General features: G+C 36.2%; 2 protein-coding genes across 4 annotated transcripts; one reads left to right on the forward strand and one right to left on the reverse strand.

Moving 5' to 3' along the window:
• The first annotated feature begins 7727 nt into the window (after positions 1-7727).
• LOC141664176 (putative pre-mRNA-splicing factor ATP-dependent RNA helicase DEAH2) lies at positions 7728-12254 on the forward strand. Of its 3 annotated transcripts, XM_074470075.1 has the most exons (7): positions 7752-8173; positions 8795-8997; positions 9131-10215; positions 10643-10768; positions 10876-11114; positions 11200-11318; positions 11769-12254. In XM_074470075.1, exons 1-7 carry the CDS (start codon positions 7907-7909, stop codon positions 11890-11892), a joined length of 2163 nt encoding a protein of 720 aa, XP_074326176.1. In that variant the 5' UTR covers positions 7752-7906; the 3' UTR covers positions 11893-12254. The 3 variants fall into 3 exon arrangements, 1 of the variants encoding a protein (XP_074326176.1); XR_012551867.1 differs by lacking the exons at positions 11200-11318; positions 11769-12254 and having other exon boundaries at positions 7728-8173; positions 10538-10768; positions 10876-10899; XR_012551868.1 differs by lacking the exons at positions 11200-11318; positions 11769-12254 and having other exon boundaries at positions 7728-8173; positions 10544-10768; positions 10876-10899.
• Positions 12255-12514: 260 nt separating this feature from the next.
• Positions 12515-15242, reverse strand: LOC141663939 (pentatricopeptide repeat-containing protein At2g03880, mitochondrial-like). Its single transcript, XM_074469784.1, has one exon. The coding sequence runs from the start codon at positions 14907-14909 to the stop codon at positions 13341-13343; it is 1569 nt and encodes a 522-aa protein (XP_074325885.1). The 5' UTR covers positions 14910-15242; the 3' UTR covers positions 12515-13340.

Raw genomic sequence — 15242 nt, forward strand, 5'->3', positions numbered from 1 at the left:
ATTGGATATTGCAACTCTGTTTATAATTTTCATAACATAGGTTTTCAAGGAGTGTATGAAATGTATATATATAGGTGTATATATATCGGGACTTAATGAAGTATCTCGTAACTTCACTATTTATAATGATATTCAAAGATTGAATCTATTCAAATCTTGTCTTGTAGTCTCATCTATGTGATGAACTTTTGAAACTAATTATAACTTGAATGGTGGTAGTTCAAGTAGGATTCGGAAAAGATATAAGTATATGGGAGTATCTTGTAACTTCATCTTCTCAACTTATATCTAGTAAATGATTATCTTATGCATGACAAAGATTTTCAGAAAAACGTTGAGACAAGGTTAGATATATGAGATCACCTTGCAATGATATTTTATACAGTTATAAACTGGAACTCTGTGTATATTATACATGTCAGAGGATTTCAAAGATTTGAGAAGTATATATGTATACTGAATATTTTGCGACTTCGTCGCATTAAAATAACAAACTTGGTTCATTTTTTTTGACCAAGACTTTCATGAGTACTATGAGAATGCTCATATATTGTTAATTATTATACATATTATTTCGGTGGGCTTGCTGCTCACCCTTGCTTTCTTCTTTCATCACACAACAACAGATAGAAAAGATGAACAAGACCAAACTTCCAATTCACAAGCGGTTAGGAAACGTTCCACAGTTTTCTGAAAGCGTTGATGCCGCCGTAGCTGAAGTAGGAGCTACCAATAGGCTAGGTTTTCAACTATTGATGAACCAGACTTATGTATAATATGAATTGTAATAATGGCAAAGAATATGTAAATTTATTCAGAAACCCTTTTGAGGTGTAATGACTTATAATTGTGGAATAAAATGACTTGTGTTATTGTTTGATATTCATCTCTGAGACTATAACTTGTGGTGTGTGTGTATATTGTGGGGTCACAGTATGCAGTAGTTAGTTGATTATTAAGATTAAGTATTATTAAGGGAAATGGAACTCGTGACAACCCGGATCCCCGACCCCGGATTTGGGGGTGTTACATATTTTCTGCAAAAATAAGTAATTTTGATGCAATTACTTCTTCCATGCTTAATATGCTGTACATGCTCTTAAATGACAAGTTTTTTAATTTTATCAATTATTCCATGCTAGAGTTAGGGTATAAGTTAGGAGATATTATTAAAAGACCAAAGAATATGTATTATGTTAGGTTTCTTATAATGATAGCTAATTATGTGTCTAAAGATATTTTATTTGAGAACCCAAATAACAAGATTGCTTGTTGGGTCCAAGAAAAGAGAGTGCTTGCTGATTTATGCAGGAACAATCTCAATGATGAAGTGCCTCTTCACTACATTCCAATCATGGAGGCACCTTAGGTAAGTGAGGTAAATGTTCATGTCTCTAACTCTTCCCAACCTACTATTTTTTTGAGCTCAACTGTGGCTATGGCATATGTGTCTGTGACCAAACAGATGCATACCCAAGCCACTCAAATAAAATCTTTCAAACCCAAATCAAAGAGCCATACTCTAGTTTCTCCCAAAAGAAACCAGTTTTAAAAACTACCACAGCACCCAAGGGGAGTGTAAAGGATAGTGAGCAAGGTGAGGGGTAAGGGTGAAAATTAAAGAAACCCTAAGAATAAGGTGAGAGAGGTTAGTGTGTCCCAGCCAAGCCACTCCACAGTCTCCCAAAAGGCTGTGGTGCTTAATAAGGAAATTAGCACATTACCAGTTGCATCCTCCCAAAGGGATGTGACTGTTGAAATAAGCTCTTCTCCAAGAGCACATATCAAAATTGGTAGGGACATCAAAGACCAAACTCAAACTTATATTATAAAGAAGAAGTTGAAACCCTTGGGGGAGTCACAGGGTGAACAAATAGTGCCAATTGTAGTCAAAGACTCAGTTACATCACCATCTCAAAATCAGTTTGATGTGGCTCCAATAAATGTGGAGTCACGACCAAATTCTCTCATTATTGATACACCACATACACACAATTCTTCCACCAGATCACTGGATATGGACATGATAAATACATCAATTCCTGATTCTCCATCTTTAAAACTCATGGAGGAGCCTATATCTACAGCAAGTGAGCATCATCTTATTGATGATTTGTTGGCTCACATGCCCTTTCTTTCTGAAACTATTGATTAGTCTGTGAATAAAAATCTAAAATTAATCTCCACAAACTCAACCATAGTTTCAACTCCTAACTCTTTTATTTCTACTTCCTCAACAGATATTCCTCATTCGTTGATCAGTGATTGTCCCTCGACGGATAAGCTTAACAACAATTATTCGTTGACATTCACAACTGCTACTTCGACGAATATCCCTTATCCGTTGAAAGTCTCTACATAACTTGATATCTCCAAAATTATGACAAGTGTAGATGACTTAGTAGTTGTACATTACAATCACTTCTAGGTTTGAGGGAAGGGAGTGACTTGAGTGAGAGGCTGAGTTGCTCTCAGGCAAAAGGATAGGAAATGAGTGAACTTCCACATGCTATTTCTTCTAGCATGGTAAAAGTGAGTGAGAGGAGTCCTACCTTATATGGTGGAAGTGAGAGTGTGAGGGTGGTTAGCCAAGGGGGGCCCTTGATGCAAAAAGAGAGAGAGATCATGAGAGAAAGGAAGGTAATGGAGAGATAAGAATGAAAGCCATTGCAAGTGAGTTAATGAATGTCAATGAGGCTGAAAGGAAAAGAATATATCAGTAAGAATACATAGCTGTTATAGATTCTATATCTCCTAGATGTTGAGGTATTTATTCACCCTGTTACAGCCTACCAAACATTGACTGTTCAAGGCAATGAGGCGGCTGAAAGGAAACTCAATCTAGTACACACAACAACATCTATGCAAAGGGCTAAATATGTTGTGTCCTCTCTACCTCTTATAGCTGATAATGTGGACTCTAACTTTGGAGCTCATGGTGATTCTAAGTTTGAGGATGATTTTGATGATGAAGCTGGCACCACCTTAGGGGGCGATGAAGGCCCTAGCTCTTCTACACAAACTCCAGACTGGATGCTTAGTAAGGATTACAGGTACCATCATTTCACATCAACAATGTTCAAGCTCATAAATCAAACTCAATCAGCCATTCAAGCTACCATAGATGCTAGCACCAAAGCTCTTCTAGAAGCCCATCTTGAGTCTCTCCAACTACACCAAATTCAAAATCTGAAATTGACTCAGGATGTGGATGATATGAAGAATGCAGTTGATGCAGTTAAGAAATAGCTGAATGAAAGATTTGAGAAGAAACTTCCAGAAGCTACAATGAGGGAGGTGCAGCTCAAGCTCGAGAAAGAAAGTGACTTGGCAAGGAAAGTTGAGGCCCTCACAGTCAGACTCTCAAAAGTTGAAAATTTTGTGGCCATGATACTGGAAGGTCAAGCAACACAGACTCAACTCCTTCAACAGTTGGTGGCTGCTCAAACTTCAAACCCTGTTTTACTTGATGATAACAAAAAGGGAGAGAAGGATGTGTACATTCAAGTCAGCAAAGTGATAGTGCTAGCTATTACTATCTCTATGCCACGAGTCTTGAACATCATTGATCTAATCAATCTTGCAGCAGCCAAACTCAAGATAAAGAGTAAAGGAAAAAGATTGATGACAGAATTCTAAAGCTTTTTGGCTCAACTTCTACTCAGGATCAATCTGTGAAGCATTTCACTAAGTAGAAGCCAATCACCATGGATGAGATGCAGCTAGAAAAAAAAGATAAGGGTGAACCCTAAATGAAGAATGAGTTCAACAACTTTGTGGTACTGAAGCCTAATCAAGCAAGTGTCACAATATCAACAAAGCACCCAATGTTGGTTGAATATTCTCCTCGTAGGCCAGATGAAGATAAGCTGATTGGTGCCTCAATTGCAAGCTTGAAGACCACCAAAGATGCCATGTTAAGAACAAGAATTGCAAGAATCTATAAATATGGAAAGATAATTTGTGTGATGACTGGGCACCCTTAGTTTGGGGAAGCTAAAGAAGAAGAAAAATCAAAGATTAGGAGCTCAGAGAAAGAGAAAGAAATATCCTGTTAAAGGAGCTAAAAGGAAACTGGAAATGCCTGCTAAACCAACTGAAACTGAGGAAACTTTAGCTGATGAACCAAAGTATGAAGAATCAAGACCTGTGTGGTCAAAGGGGAATAGGAAGAAAACCAAGGCAAAAAGGCCAGCTAGTGCTACTGAAAAGGAAACTGAGCCAATTCAATCTACAACTACAAGTCAACCAACTGTGCCCACTGTGGAGCCTATTGAATTCAAGGTTCATCCATGCACCAACTTTCACGGTGAGCCTATTATACCTAAGGATGAACCCATAGATTGGGATAGTTTGCCTTTACCTGAACTCAATCTACCATTGACCACCAAAAATAGAAATCCAAGGAAGAAAAGTATAGGAGTCAAGTCAAACCCGTCTCAATTCAAAGTGGTTTCTAAGCCTAAGCCTAAGCCCAAAGTCAACAAAAATGATCAATTATTCATCCGTGACATCAAAGAATTCCCAAATATCAATCTTTTATTTAAGGGGAATTGATGCTTATAAAAAGCTGCCAGAAAGATTGGTGTTTAAATTCAAGGGAGGCAAGGAGATCACCTGGCTTCTACACAGAATTCTCAATGAAGGCTACAATGTCCTGGTGAAGTTGTTCTCTATAATGAGGAAGGATTTTGGCTTCACCAAAGTTGCAAAATCAGAAGTACTTAGCAAAATTAGCCAAATCAGAAGTACTTAGCAAGATTAGCCAAATCAGACAAAACTGGAGAGATCCAAATGCACTGCCTACAGTTTTAACTATCCTATACAATGGTGATATAGTGCATTTGAGACCTTATTGGATGATGGAGTTTAGAGATGAAAAGGGTGTCAAAAGATTTTTTTAGACTTGAAGACCAGCTACAAATATCAAGCAATGATACATTCTGGGACATGCAGGAGATGCTGAATCTCAATGATGAAAATGAGGCTGAATTCTTTAGACAACTTCAAAATCAAATTGAGAAAAATGACAAGAGGTTGGGAAAGAGGACTAGGGATTCAAGGAGAAAGAAATGACCAGTTCAGACTAGAGGAGCACCTTGAAATGACATGTAACTATACTTCACCTTCTTTATTCAAATTTTAATTGAAGCATTCTGCAATTTATCTCCTGTTTACTGTATTAGTTTTATTAGGGTGTTTTGTTATTATTAAGTTAACCTAAATTTACGCCTATAATTCTATTAGACATAAATTGGGGGAGATTGATAAGAATATGTTGTAGGATTGATGATAACTTAACAAGACACTCTAAGTAGATAAGTTAAATAATTTTGTAACCATCAATTGATGGAGTAGCTTGTATTAAATAAGTTTTTGTAGTATATTTCTGTATACTGTAATTACTTAGAGGTTTAGAAGTTGTTGGAAATTCTAAGTTATGTTGAATACTAGCAAGATGTGCAATATAGGTTGGCTAATTGTAAATAGGAGATGCCTTGTAATTTTGCATTAGTGAAAGAGTATCAACTTCTAAGAAAACACTTTCAACGGATAAACTACAAAGCCTCGACGAATGACTCAAGACACTTTTAACGGACAATCCATTGGAGACTCAACGGATAACTCAAGTTAAGTATCAACGGATAATACTGAAGTCTCGACGGATAACAAATTCAAATAACAGTTGAAAGTGACTTGACAGTCACATGGGTTGATTGTATACAATATGAATGTGGCAGCCTGTTTGCAGGTTTTAGAGAATAAAGAAGCATTTCTATTTCCATGCTTAACTGAAGATATTCAAAGATGCTGGATAGAGAAATGAAGCAACATGTGAATATACTTAGATACTTATTTTCACTGTTTGTCTTATTCATATTTAACTTGTTAGTATATAAAACAAGAGTATCAAGTAGTTAAAAAAAGTGATTTGAACTGAGAAATAGAGAAAGCTACATCTGTAGGAATTCTCTATGTTCATCTTTGTAAAACACTCGTAAGCAACTGTGTGCATTCTTGCATCACAGAGTTCTCTAATCTTTATATAAATCTCTGGTAGAAAGATCAATCCACCATAAAGTTTTTAAACAGTCTTGCTTATTTACTTTGTGTTTGAATAATTGAATTCTTTTAATCCGCACTACTGCATATTCATTCATAGTTATATATATTTAAAAGAGTTTTTAAATTTCCAAAAGAAACTAGAATTCCATTCAACCCCCTTCTATAATTCTGTTGTTAGATTATTAGGGAATAACATGTTTAGTGCGTAATGCTCGAAGGATCATTTTGTTTGATAAAGTAAGTTTTGGGATATTTTAAAGAAGCTTAATAAAGGTTGACAAGATGTTTTGAGATACAATAGTTAGAATTCCAATAATCTTTCATTCAACGGACACTATAAATTAAAAAAAAAGAATTATACTAGAAAAACATTAAAACCATAAATTTGAAAACTAAAATAAGAAAAAAAATTTAAAAATTCAAAATAAATTGAGAAAAGCATATCATTTTTAACTTTGAATTTATCAATTTATAAATTAAAGATTATCCTTATAAATTGTGTCAACAAACACTTTATAAAAATTAGTACGAACTTATAAAGAATGAACTACTTAAAAGAAGTTTCCCAAACACGCCTCTTATATAAATATTTTTAATTTTTAATCTAAGTAAAATATAACACCCACTTATTTTTCTTAAAATATTTAAATTTATATACTTTACAAATAAGTATTTGTTATCCAAAATTCATGTGCCTGCAAATGAAATTCAAACCTAATTTGTTTATCAGAATGGTTGAGGTAATGATTATTCGTCAAAATTTTACGTGAGCTAAGATTAAATGAATTATTTTCTGGTTAAAAGTTTGGTAGTCGGTCGGTCCGTACTTGCTGAATTTACCTAATTACTCTTACTTTATTATTCTAATTGGTTGGTCGATCGATCGATCGGCCAGTTCTAATTCTAATTGATATCAAAGACAACTTCCAATAACAATTTAAATTCTATTTAATATCGAACTCTATGTCATTAAAATTGATATTAAAGTCAACTTTTTCTACCAATTTAAATTGTAATTCATATTGAGTTCTACATTATTCTAATTGATATTTCGGGCTGAAATAAATTTAAGCAAATTAAATAAAATTAGTTATATTTTGTTGATATAATGTGCTTTGGGTTAAGACAAAATAATTAATAATTTATTCGGCTAAAAAAATATAATATTGAACTAGGATAAACAAATTAATATATATTATTCATCCAGATTAAAAAATTTATTACATAGTTGATCCAAACTAACACAAAATTAAAAATTAAAATCAAAATATAATTTTCCCAACATGAACAAAATCATATATCCTAATTATCTGGGCTAAAACAAAATTATCTTATTGATTCGGACTTAAAAAAATTAAATTAAACTAAAAATAATTAGTTGGATTTAATGGGAATAATGTGCATCAAGCTAAAATAAAATATTATAAATCACTAGCCTGGGACAAAATAACTCTTATTATTAATCGATTAAGTAATATTCTCGTTAAAAAAATAAATTTAAAGTCCAAAATATAATGAAAATATTATATTTTTTATATGTGTATTAATCTAATGGTCATGAACTTGTATCATCACAATCCATACATGGCACTAGTTATTTAAAATCTTGTTTTTGTAAATCAAATATTTTTACCCCGCACTGAGTTTGCAGGGAAGCCAAACTGCTCAAATGCGCATCCAACACTTGACTATATATATAGACGCAAACGGTGAAACATAGTTTGTTCCCAAACGCCCCCAAATCTTAAACAAATTCTAGGGTTTAGCCACAGAACCCCAGATCCCCCAATTAGCCCTCCTAATTTTCCCCCCGTTTCACGAAATCAATTCAAATCTTGAAATGGGCACAGAGCGAAAGCGAAAAGTGAGCTTGTTCGACGTGGTGGACGACAGCGCAATCTCGAAGCTCAACAAGACAAATGGCGCCGTTTCGAATGCGCTGATTAATAGGTGGAATGGAAAGGCGTATTCGCAGAGATACTATGATATTCTTGAGAAGAGGAAGACTTTGCCTGTTTGGCATCAGAAAGATGAGTTTTTTAAGGCTTTGAAGGACAATCAGACGCTCATTCTTGTTGGTGAGACTGGTAGTGGAAAGACTACGCAGGTTCGTTGCTTTCGGGTTTCGTTATCGTTGAATGATTTGATCTTTTTGCGAATTTATATAAATTTGTGTTTAAAAAGTTTCTTAGGTATATGAATTGATGCATTATATGTTGTGTATGAGTTACGGGTATGACACGGTAGTTTTGTTTTACGGAATAAAGACTTGTTATGCTTGCTTTGGTTGAGAGAAACAGAATGGAAATTTGTCAGTCTAAAGAAAAATGAATGAGTGTGATAGGAATGAGATAGCGTGGAGATGTGTGTGTCTACAAATTTGTGGGAGTCGGTTTTAGGTTAAATTTGTTGGAATAGAACGGATAAAGTAAAAGCTATGAAAGTTTACCTATAGAGTAGCAAATGTCAGTGCATTCCCACATGCTTGCATTACTAACTAGTTCCGGAAAAACGAGCATAGCGAGTATGTATTGTGTAAGTGGGTGTAGATAGAGAGAGAATCTAATTGTTCTTGTATGTTTTTCTTTTGTTATATCACGAGTAACTTATTCGACATATGTATGCTGGTGATTGATTGCAATGTATAACGAATGGAGCTATAAGTAATTTGTATGCTTCGTGTTATCTTCTTCTGGTTGAATTAATTGTGTCTATTTTTCTTTAATAGATTCCTCAGTTTGTTCTGGAAGCTGTTGAATTGGAAAGCCAAGATAAGCGCAAGAAGTACATGATTGGTTGCACCCAGCCTCGAAGGGTTGCAGCAATGTCGGTTTCTCGTAGAGTTGCTGAAGAGATGGATGTAACCATTGGAGAAGAAGTTGGTTATAGCATCCGTTTTGAAGACTGCAGCAGTGCACGCACTGTTTTAAAGTTAGCCTGTTCCCTGAAAAAATTTATTTACAATCAAACACTACTTGGTTTACTGGTTTACATGAAATTAACACTTATTACTTTAATCGGTTTACTTGAAACTAATACCTGTACACATATTTTGTTCTGGCAGGTACTTGACAGATGGTATGCTTTTAAGAGAAGCCATGACAGATCCACTTCTGGAAAGATATAAAGTGATAATTCTTGATGAAGCTCATGAAAGGACTTTGGCAACAGATGTTCTATTTGGGCTTTTAAAGGAAGTACTGAAAAATAGACCTGATCTGAAGCTAGTAGTGATGAGTGCTACTCTCGAAGCTGAAAAGTTTCAGGGTTACTTCTTTGGTGCACCTCTGATGAAAGTTCCAGGAAGACTACACCCCGTGGAGATCTTTTATACGCAGGACCCTGAGAGGGACTACCTTGAAGCAGCAATTCGTACTGTTATTCAAATACATACATGTGAACCCCCTGGTGATATATTAGTCTTTCTTACCGGGGAGGAAGAAATCGAAGATGCATGTCGCAAGATAACAAAGGAAATTGGTAATTTTGGAGATTCTGCTGGACCTGCATTAGTCGTGCCTCTATACTCTACACTTCCTCCAGCTATGCAGCAAAAAATATTTGATCCTGCTCCTCCTCCTTTAACGCCAAATGGTCCAGCTGGAAGGAAGATTGTTGTCTCTACAAACATTGCCGAAACGTCTTTAACTATAGATGGCATAGTTTATGTCATAGACCCTGGATTTGCTAAACAAAAAGTTTATAACCCACGAGTGCGTGTTGAGTCTTTGCTGGTTTCACCAATATCGAAAGCAAGTGCCCACCAGAGATCAGGTCGTGCTGGCAGAACGCAACCAGGAAAGTGTTTCAGACTATACACGGAGAAAAGTTTCCATAATGATCTTGTGCCTCAGACATACCCTGAGATTCTTAGGTCAAACCTTGCAAACACCGTTCTCACTTTAAAAAAGTTAGGTATAGATGATCTGGTCCATTTTGATTTTATGGACCCTCCTGCCCCTGAGACACTTATGCGTGCATTAGAGGTTTTGAATTACTTAGGAGCTTTGGATGATGAAGGAAATTTGACCAGGCTCGGTGAAATCATGAGTGAATTGCCGCTAGATCCACAGATGGGAAAGATGCTTGTTGTCAGCCCAGAATTCAATTGTTCAAATGAAATTTTGTCTATATCTGCTATGCTTTCAGGTCTGTGCCTTGTTTACATTTGTCGTCTCTGTATTCTCTTATTTTAGAGTTTGTTTTGGTTTATAATGTTATATGAGGTGTGTAGCCATGTTGGACGCCTCTGGTCAATTTGTTTTAGCATTTGCATCATACACATGTACATGACACATGCATACGGAGTGCATTCCCGAATGTATACACGTCTGCCCATGCACGTGCGCTTGGGTCAGATGTGTGCATCTCCGTGATTTGCCATCAGCGACTATCAAGTCTTGGTTACATGTCCCCTGTTGGCATGTGCCATAGAATTTGTAGCAAATGCTGATGCATATGGTACATATAGTTGCAGTTTCTCAGTTTTCTCTCTTGAAGCAATGGTATCGTCTCGCCTCTATGCATCTGCTGACCTACCGTGGGCCTCTCCTGTGATAACAAATTTTTTCTTTAGTACCCAATTGCTTTGTCCGGCCTAGGGAGGCTCAGAAAGCTGCAGATGAAGCTAAAGCTCGGTTTGGACACATAGACGGGGATCATCTTACACTCTTAAATGTGTACCATGCTTACAAACAAAACAGTAAGTTCTGAAATCAACTCTTCCTTTCAGTCCTTCCATAAAGTGGATTATGCATTTCATTATTATCACATTGTACTGCTCATAATCTTCTTGTCAACTTTTCCCAGGTGATGACCAATCATGGTGTTATGAGAATTTTGTCAACCACAGGGCGCTTAAATCTGCAGATAATGTGAGGCAGCAGCTAGCTCGCATCATGGCTAGGTTCAATCTGAAACTCTGCAGCACAGACTTCAACAGCCGGGATTATTACATCAACATTAGGAAGGCCATGTTATCGGGATATTTCATGCAGGTGGCTCACTTGGAACGTACTGGACACTATTTAACTGTCAAAGATAACCAAGTACGCGAGAAATTCCATGAATTTTTAATTGTTTAGAAATTATTTTTTGGTGTTTGATTAAATGCTAATTTATGCTTCATAATAGGTGGTTCATCTACATCCATCAAATTGCCTTGATCACAAACCAGAGTGGGTCATATATAATGAGTATGTCTTGACAACCAGGAATTTTATCCGCACAGTAACAGATGTTCGTGGTGAATGGTCAGTATTCTTTCTGATTGTGCAATAGCTTTCCATAATATGATGTTGCTTGCATGTTTTTGCAATTGATAGATCACGATTTTTGTTTTGATGTTCAAGAAAGACTTGAATTTTTTCGTTGTGGGTTGAGTCACCCCAGTGCTTATTGTGGGTTGAGTCACCCCAGTGCTGATGTGCATGGAAACTGTAGCCATTTAGCCATAGCTTGTCCTGTGATAAAATCGGTAACATGACAGACGTAATTGACAGGGTAGGAGTATCACTCGAAAGATAGAAAATGAATTTCCTTTTTTGATTGTTCGATTGCAATTGTTTAGTCATGCATTTGTTATATTTTGTGTTATATGGTTTATAAAATATAATGAATTGACTTTCTGCGCTCATCTGATGCTCGTCTCTGGAGGGTGTTTACATTAATTTTTAACTTTTGTATTTGTATGGATTAAACAGGTTGATTGATATTGCTCCACACTACTTCGATCTTGTTAACTTTCCCCAATGTGAAGCAAAACGTGTTCTCGAAAAGTTGTACAAAAAAAGGGAGCGAGAGGCGGATACAAAGACCAAGAAGTAAAAAGTTTTAATGGCCTCAACTCTGTTGAAACTGATTGGCTGGCTTTTATTGTCTGTTGGAAATGTGGTTATTGTTCGGGATCAGGGGTTTCCTTGACGTTTGTGGTCCAACCTGTCACTCGCCACACCCACGAACTCCTTATGGAAATGTGGAGAACTTGCAGAAGTTCCAATATTCTATTTAAGTTTATCATTGTCGGTAACCAAAGCTACATGTATTGTATCTGTTTCGACAGCATCTTTGGCATCATTTATTGTTAGTTTATCATCTATCTTTTTTTCTTATCCCTGTTTCAATACAAGAGGGTGAACAATGTTATTGAAACTGTTTTTAATACAAAGTCGAACCATTTAAACTCTAAATGATAGCCTTATTCTATTAACTGTAAACTTGTCCTTGTTTCAATTCCTAGTCTAATTTTTGATTACGACAATGTATTTGTGTTGGACATGACAGATTTTTTTAATTTTCTTTTCACTCTTGAAATGTAAAGTAGGAAATAATGTATGTGAAATGTAAATATATTTACCTCAAGAGTGATGAAAGCATTGGGCAGGAGCATTAGAGGTTCTGAAAATAGAGTTGAACCATAAATTAAGTTAAATTAAGTACGAAAGCAAATGAAATTGATCTATTGTCTTCTATGATGACTGGCTTCATGCCATGGTGAAGTACATGTTTAAACTAGTGTGATTGCCATTCTGCATCTGATCTGAAATGGGTAAAGGATTGATGTTGACAAGCAAGGCGACTTGTTTCCCAAATAAAAAACACTTCAGTTGGCAGGGGTGAGGTTGCAGAGTTCAGTTTAGCATTTCCATTAATTACAGTTCCTCACTTACCGGCCTAAACTGCGAGCATGCACTCAAACGTGAGACCGATGGATCACCAAACGAACGGACGAGCTCAAAGAGGGAGGAGAGACGGGGCAAGAACCATGCTTTCAAAGAAGTGGTGGTCCGAATCCGGTTATTTCTACATATAATTACAATGGAAGCAATGCCATCATTGAAGCTACCGGCACAGTTAAACTTTACTAACTATATAAGTTAATTACAATTTACACAACTTCAAACTTGCAATTCCAAAATCACAGGGTCTTATCAACTACAAAGCTAAAACAAGCTGATTCTTATCCTTAGTCGAGCCTAATCCAAGGTTTTGAGTTTGAAGTTTTCTAAAACAGCAACATTGTTTTTTGTCACTATAATTACACTTCTTTGGATCTGTATATATGCAAGGGAGAGTGATCCACCATGTGTGACTGGGGTACATTTGACTTGTAAGTAGAAAGGGACTCGGGGAACCACAAATATGCATAGTGAGCCTCTAACTGCTTTAATATTACTTTACATTGGTATGGTATCTAATTATAGATGTTTAGTAACTTGAACAAAGACTTCTAGCAAATATGTTTCTTCCTCTGTGTTGTGCATATTCCAGTTTCATCATCTTGTACAAGATGAATCTACCCAGCTACATGCCTTTTGCTTCTTAGAGCGCTTAACACTGTCCCAAACATCCTTATCATTGTGTATCCTCGAAAGCATTATATAAACAGCAGGATGATCTTGTTCTAAACTGGAAAGTTCTTTTGCAGCAAACTCCCCAAGTTCTAAGCGTGAATACAATCCACATGCCCCAATCAATGCACCCCATATGACCACATCAGGTTTAAAAGGCATTTCCTTGATCAGTTTCTCTGCTTTTTCAAGCTGGCCTGCTTTCCCAAAAAGATCCACCATACAAGCATAGTGCTCCTTTTCCGCTTGGATTCCATACTTCATCTCCATATCTGCAAATTGTCCTTCGCCTTCTTCAACTAGTCCACCATGTCCACATGCTGAAAGAACATTAATAAATGTAATCTTATCAGGTTTAACACCGACATTCTTCATTCTCTCAAATTCCTGAAGTGCCCTAGTTGCAATGCCATGCCTTGCATATCCTCCAATGATCGAGTTCCACGATGCAACATTCTTCTTTGGCATTGATTCAAAAATGCAGTGTGCTGCCTCAATATCCCCACATTTTGCATACATATCAACAAGGGAGGTCAACAAAATGACATCACAAGGAATTCCAGATTTTAAAATACACGAGTGCACTTGATTACCTAACATAAGAGACGAGCTACCTGCACAAGCCTCTAATACACTCGATAATGTAAATTGATTAGGATAAGGCCCTAATCTCAACATTGACACAAACAACTCAAAAGCATATAAAAAATTCCCATATTGCACATATCCTTTTATCATTGCAGTCCAAGAAAACACATTTTTTTCAGTCATCATATCAAATTTTAAACGAGCTTCATCAAGTCTCCCATTGTTAATATAACCATTAACCAAAATCGTCCACGAAACAACGTTTCTCACCGGCATCATGTCAAATGCCCTCTGAGATTCATTAATCTGCCCAATATCCATAAACCCCAAAATCAAACCATTCCAAACAGACGCCTCTTTCAACGATATCTCATCAAACACTCTACGCATACCTTCAGCATCCCTGACATCAGTATACGCCCTCATCAATGCAGACCCCACATAAAAATCCAAATTAAAAGCTGAGCATATTATATGGCCATGGAGCTGTGTAATCAAAACACTCAATCTCGTACTTATCAGCGCCCTTACTACTGTCGAGAATGTGAACTCAGTCGGCCTAAGGCCAACTCTAACCATTTCCGAAAATAATATATATACCTTTTCCGGGTTTCCAGCCTTGTGAAAACCCGATAACATGGTGTTCCAAGAAACAATATCTCTTTCAGGCATTTCATCAAACAGTTGTTGAGCTTGTGCCATTTGGTTGTTCTTGACATAACCACTGATCATCGAATTCCAGGACACCACATTGCGGGTACTAGGATTTTGATCAAACAGTTTGCGAGCATTATATACATTTCTGTCAAGAATATAACAGTTGATTGTGTAGTTTAGGTTTGTAGTTGAGATACTAGTACAAAAGTGGCGGGTATTCCATGAGGGAAGCAGTTTTGATATGCGCATGAAATTCTAAAAGTCGGTTCTTTTGACTTTAATGGTTTTGTGTCATAAATCACAAGATTACTGTATTATTTAAAAAGTCGTTGAACCGCAAAACAAACTACATTTTAAATAGGAGTTGAACTACAAATCGAATCACATGGGTGTTTGAAGTTCAACCTTTAACGGAATTGTTACATAAAATTGGGGTCTAAACGATATCTGATTTATTACTATTAAATTACAATAAATAGAGAAATTTGGTAGTCGGAGGCTCGGTGCTGGTATATGAAGAAATGTGTATAATAAAAATATAGGGTTAACTATAGCTATCAATTACATCAACAAATTAACAAT

The sequence above is a fragment of the Apium graveolens genome, chromosome 6 (assembly GCF_009905375.1).
Source record: "Apium graveolens cultivar Ventura chromosome 6, ASM990537v1, whole genome shotgun sequence".
NCBI lineage: Eukaryota > Viridiplantae > Streptophyta > Magnoliopsida > Apiales > Apiaceae > Apium > Apium graveolens.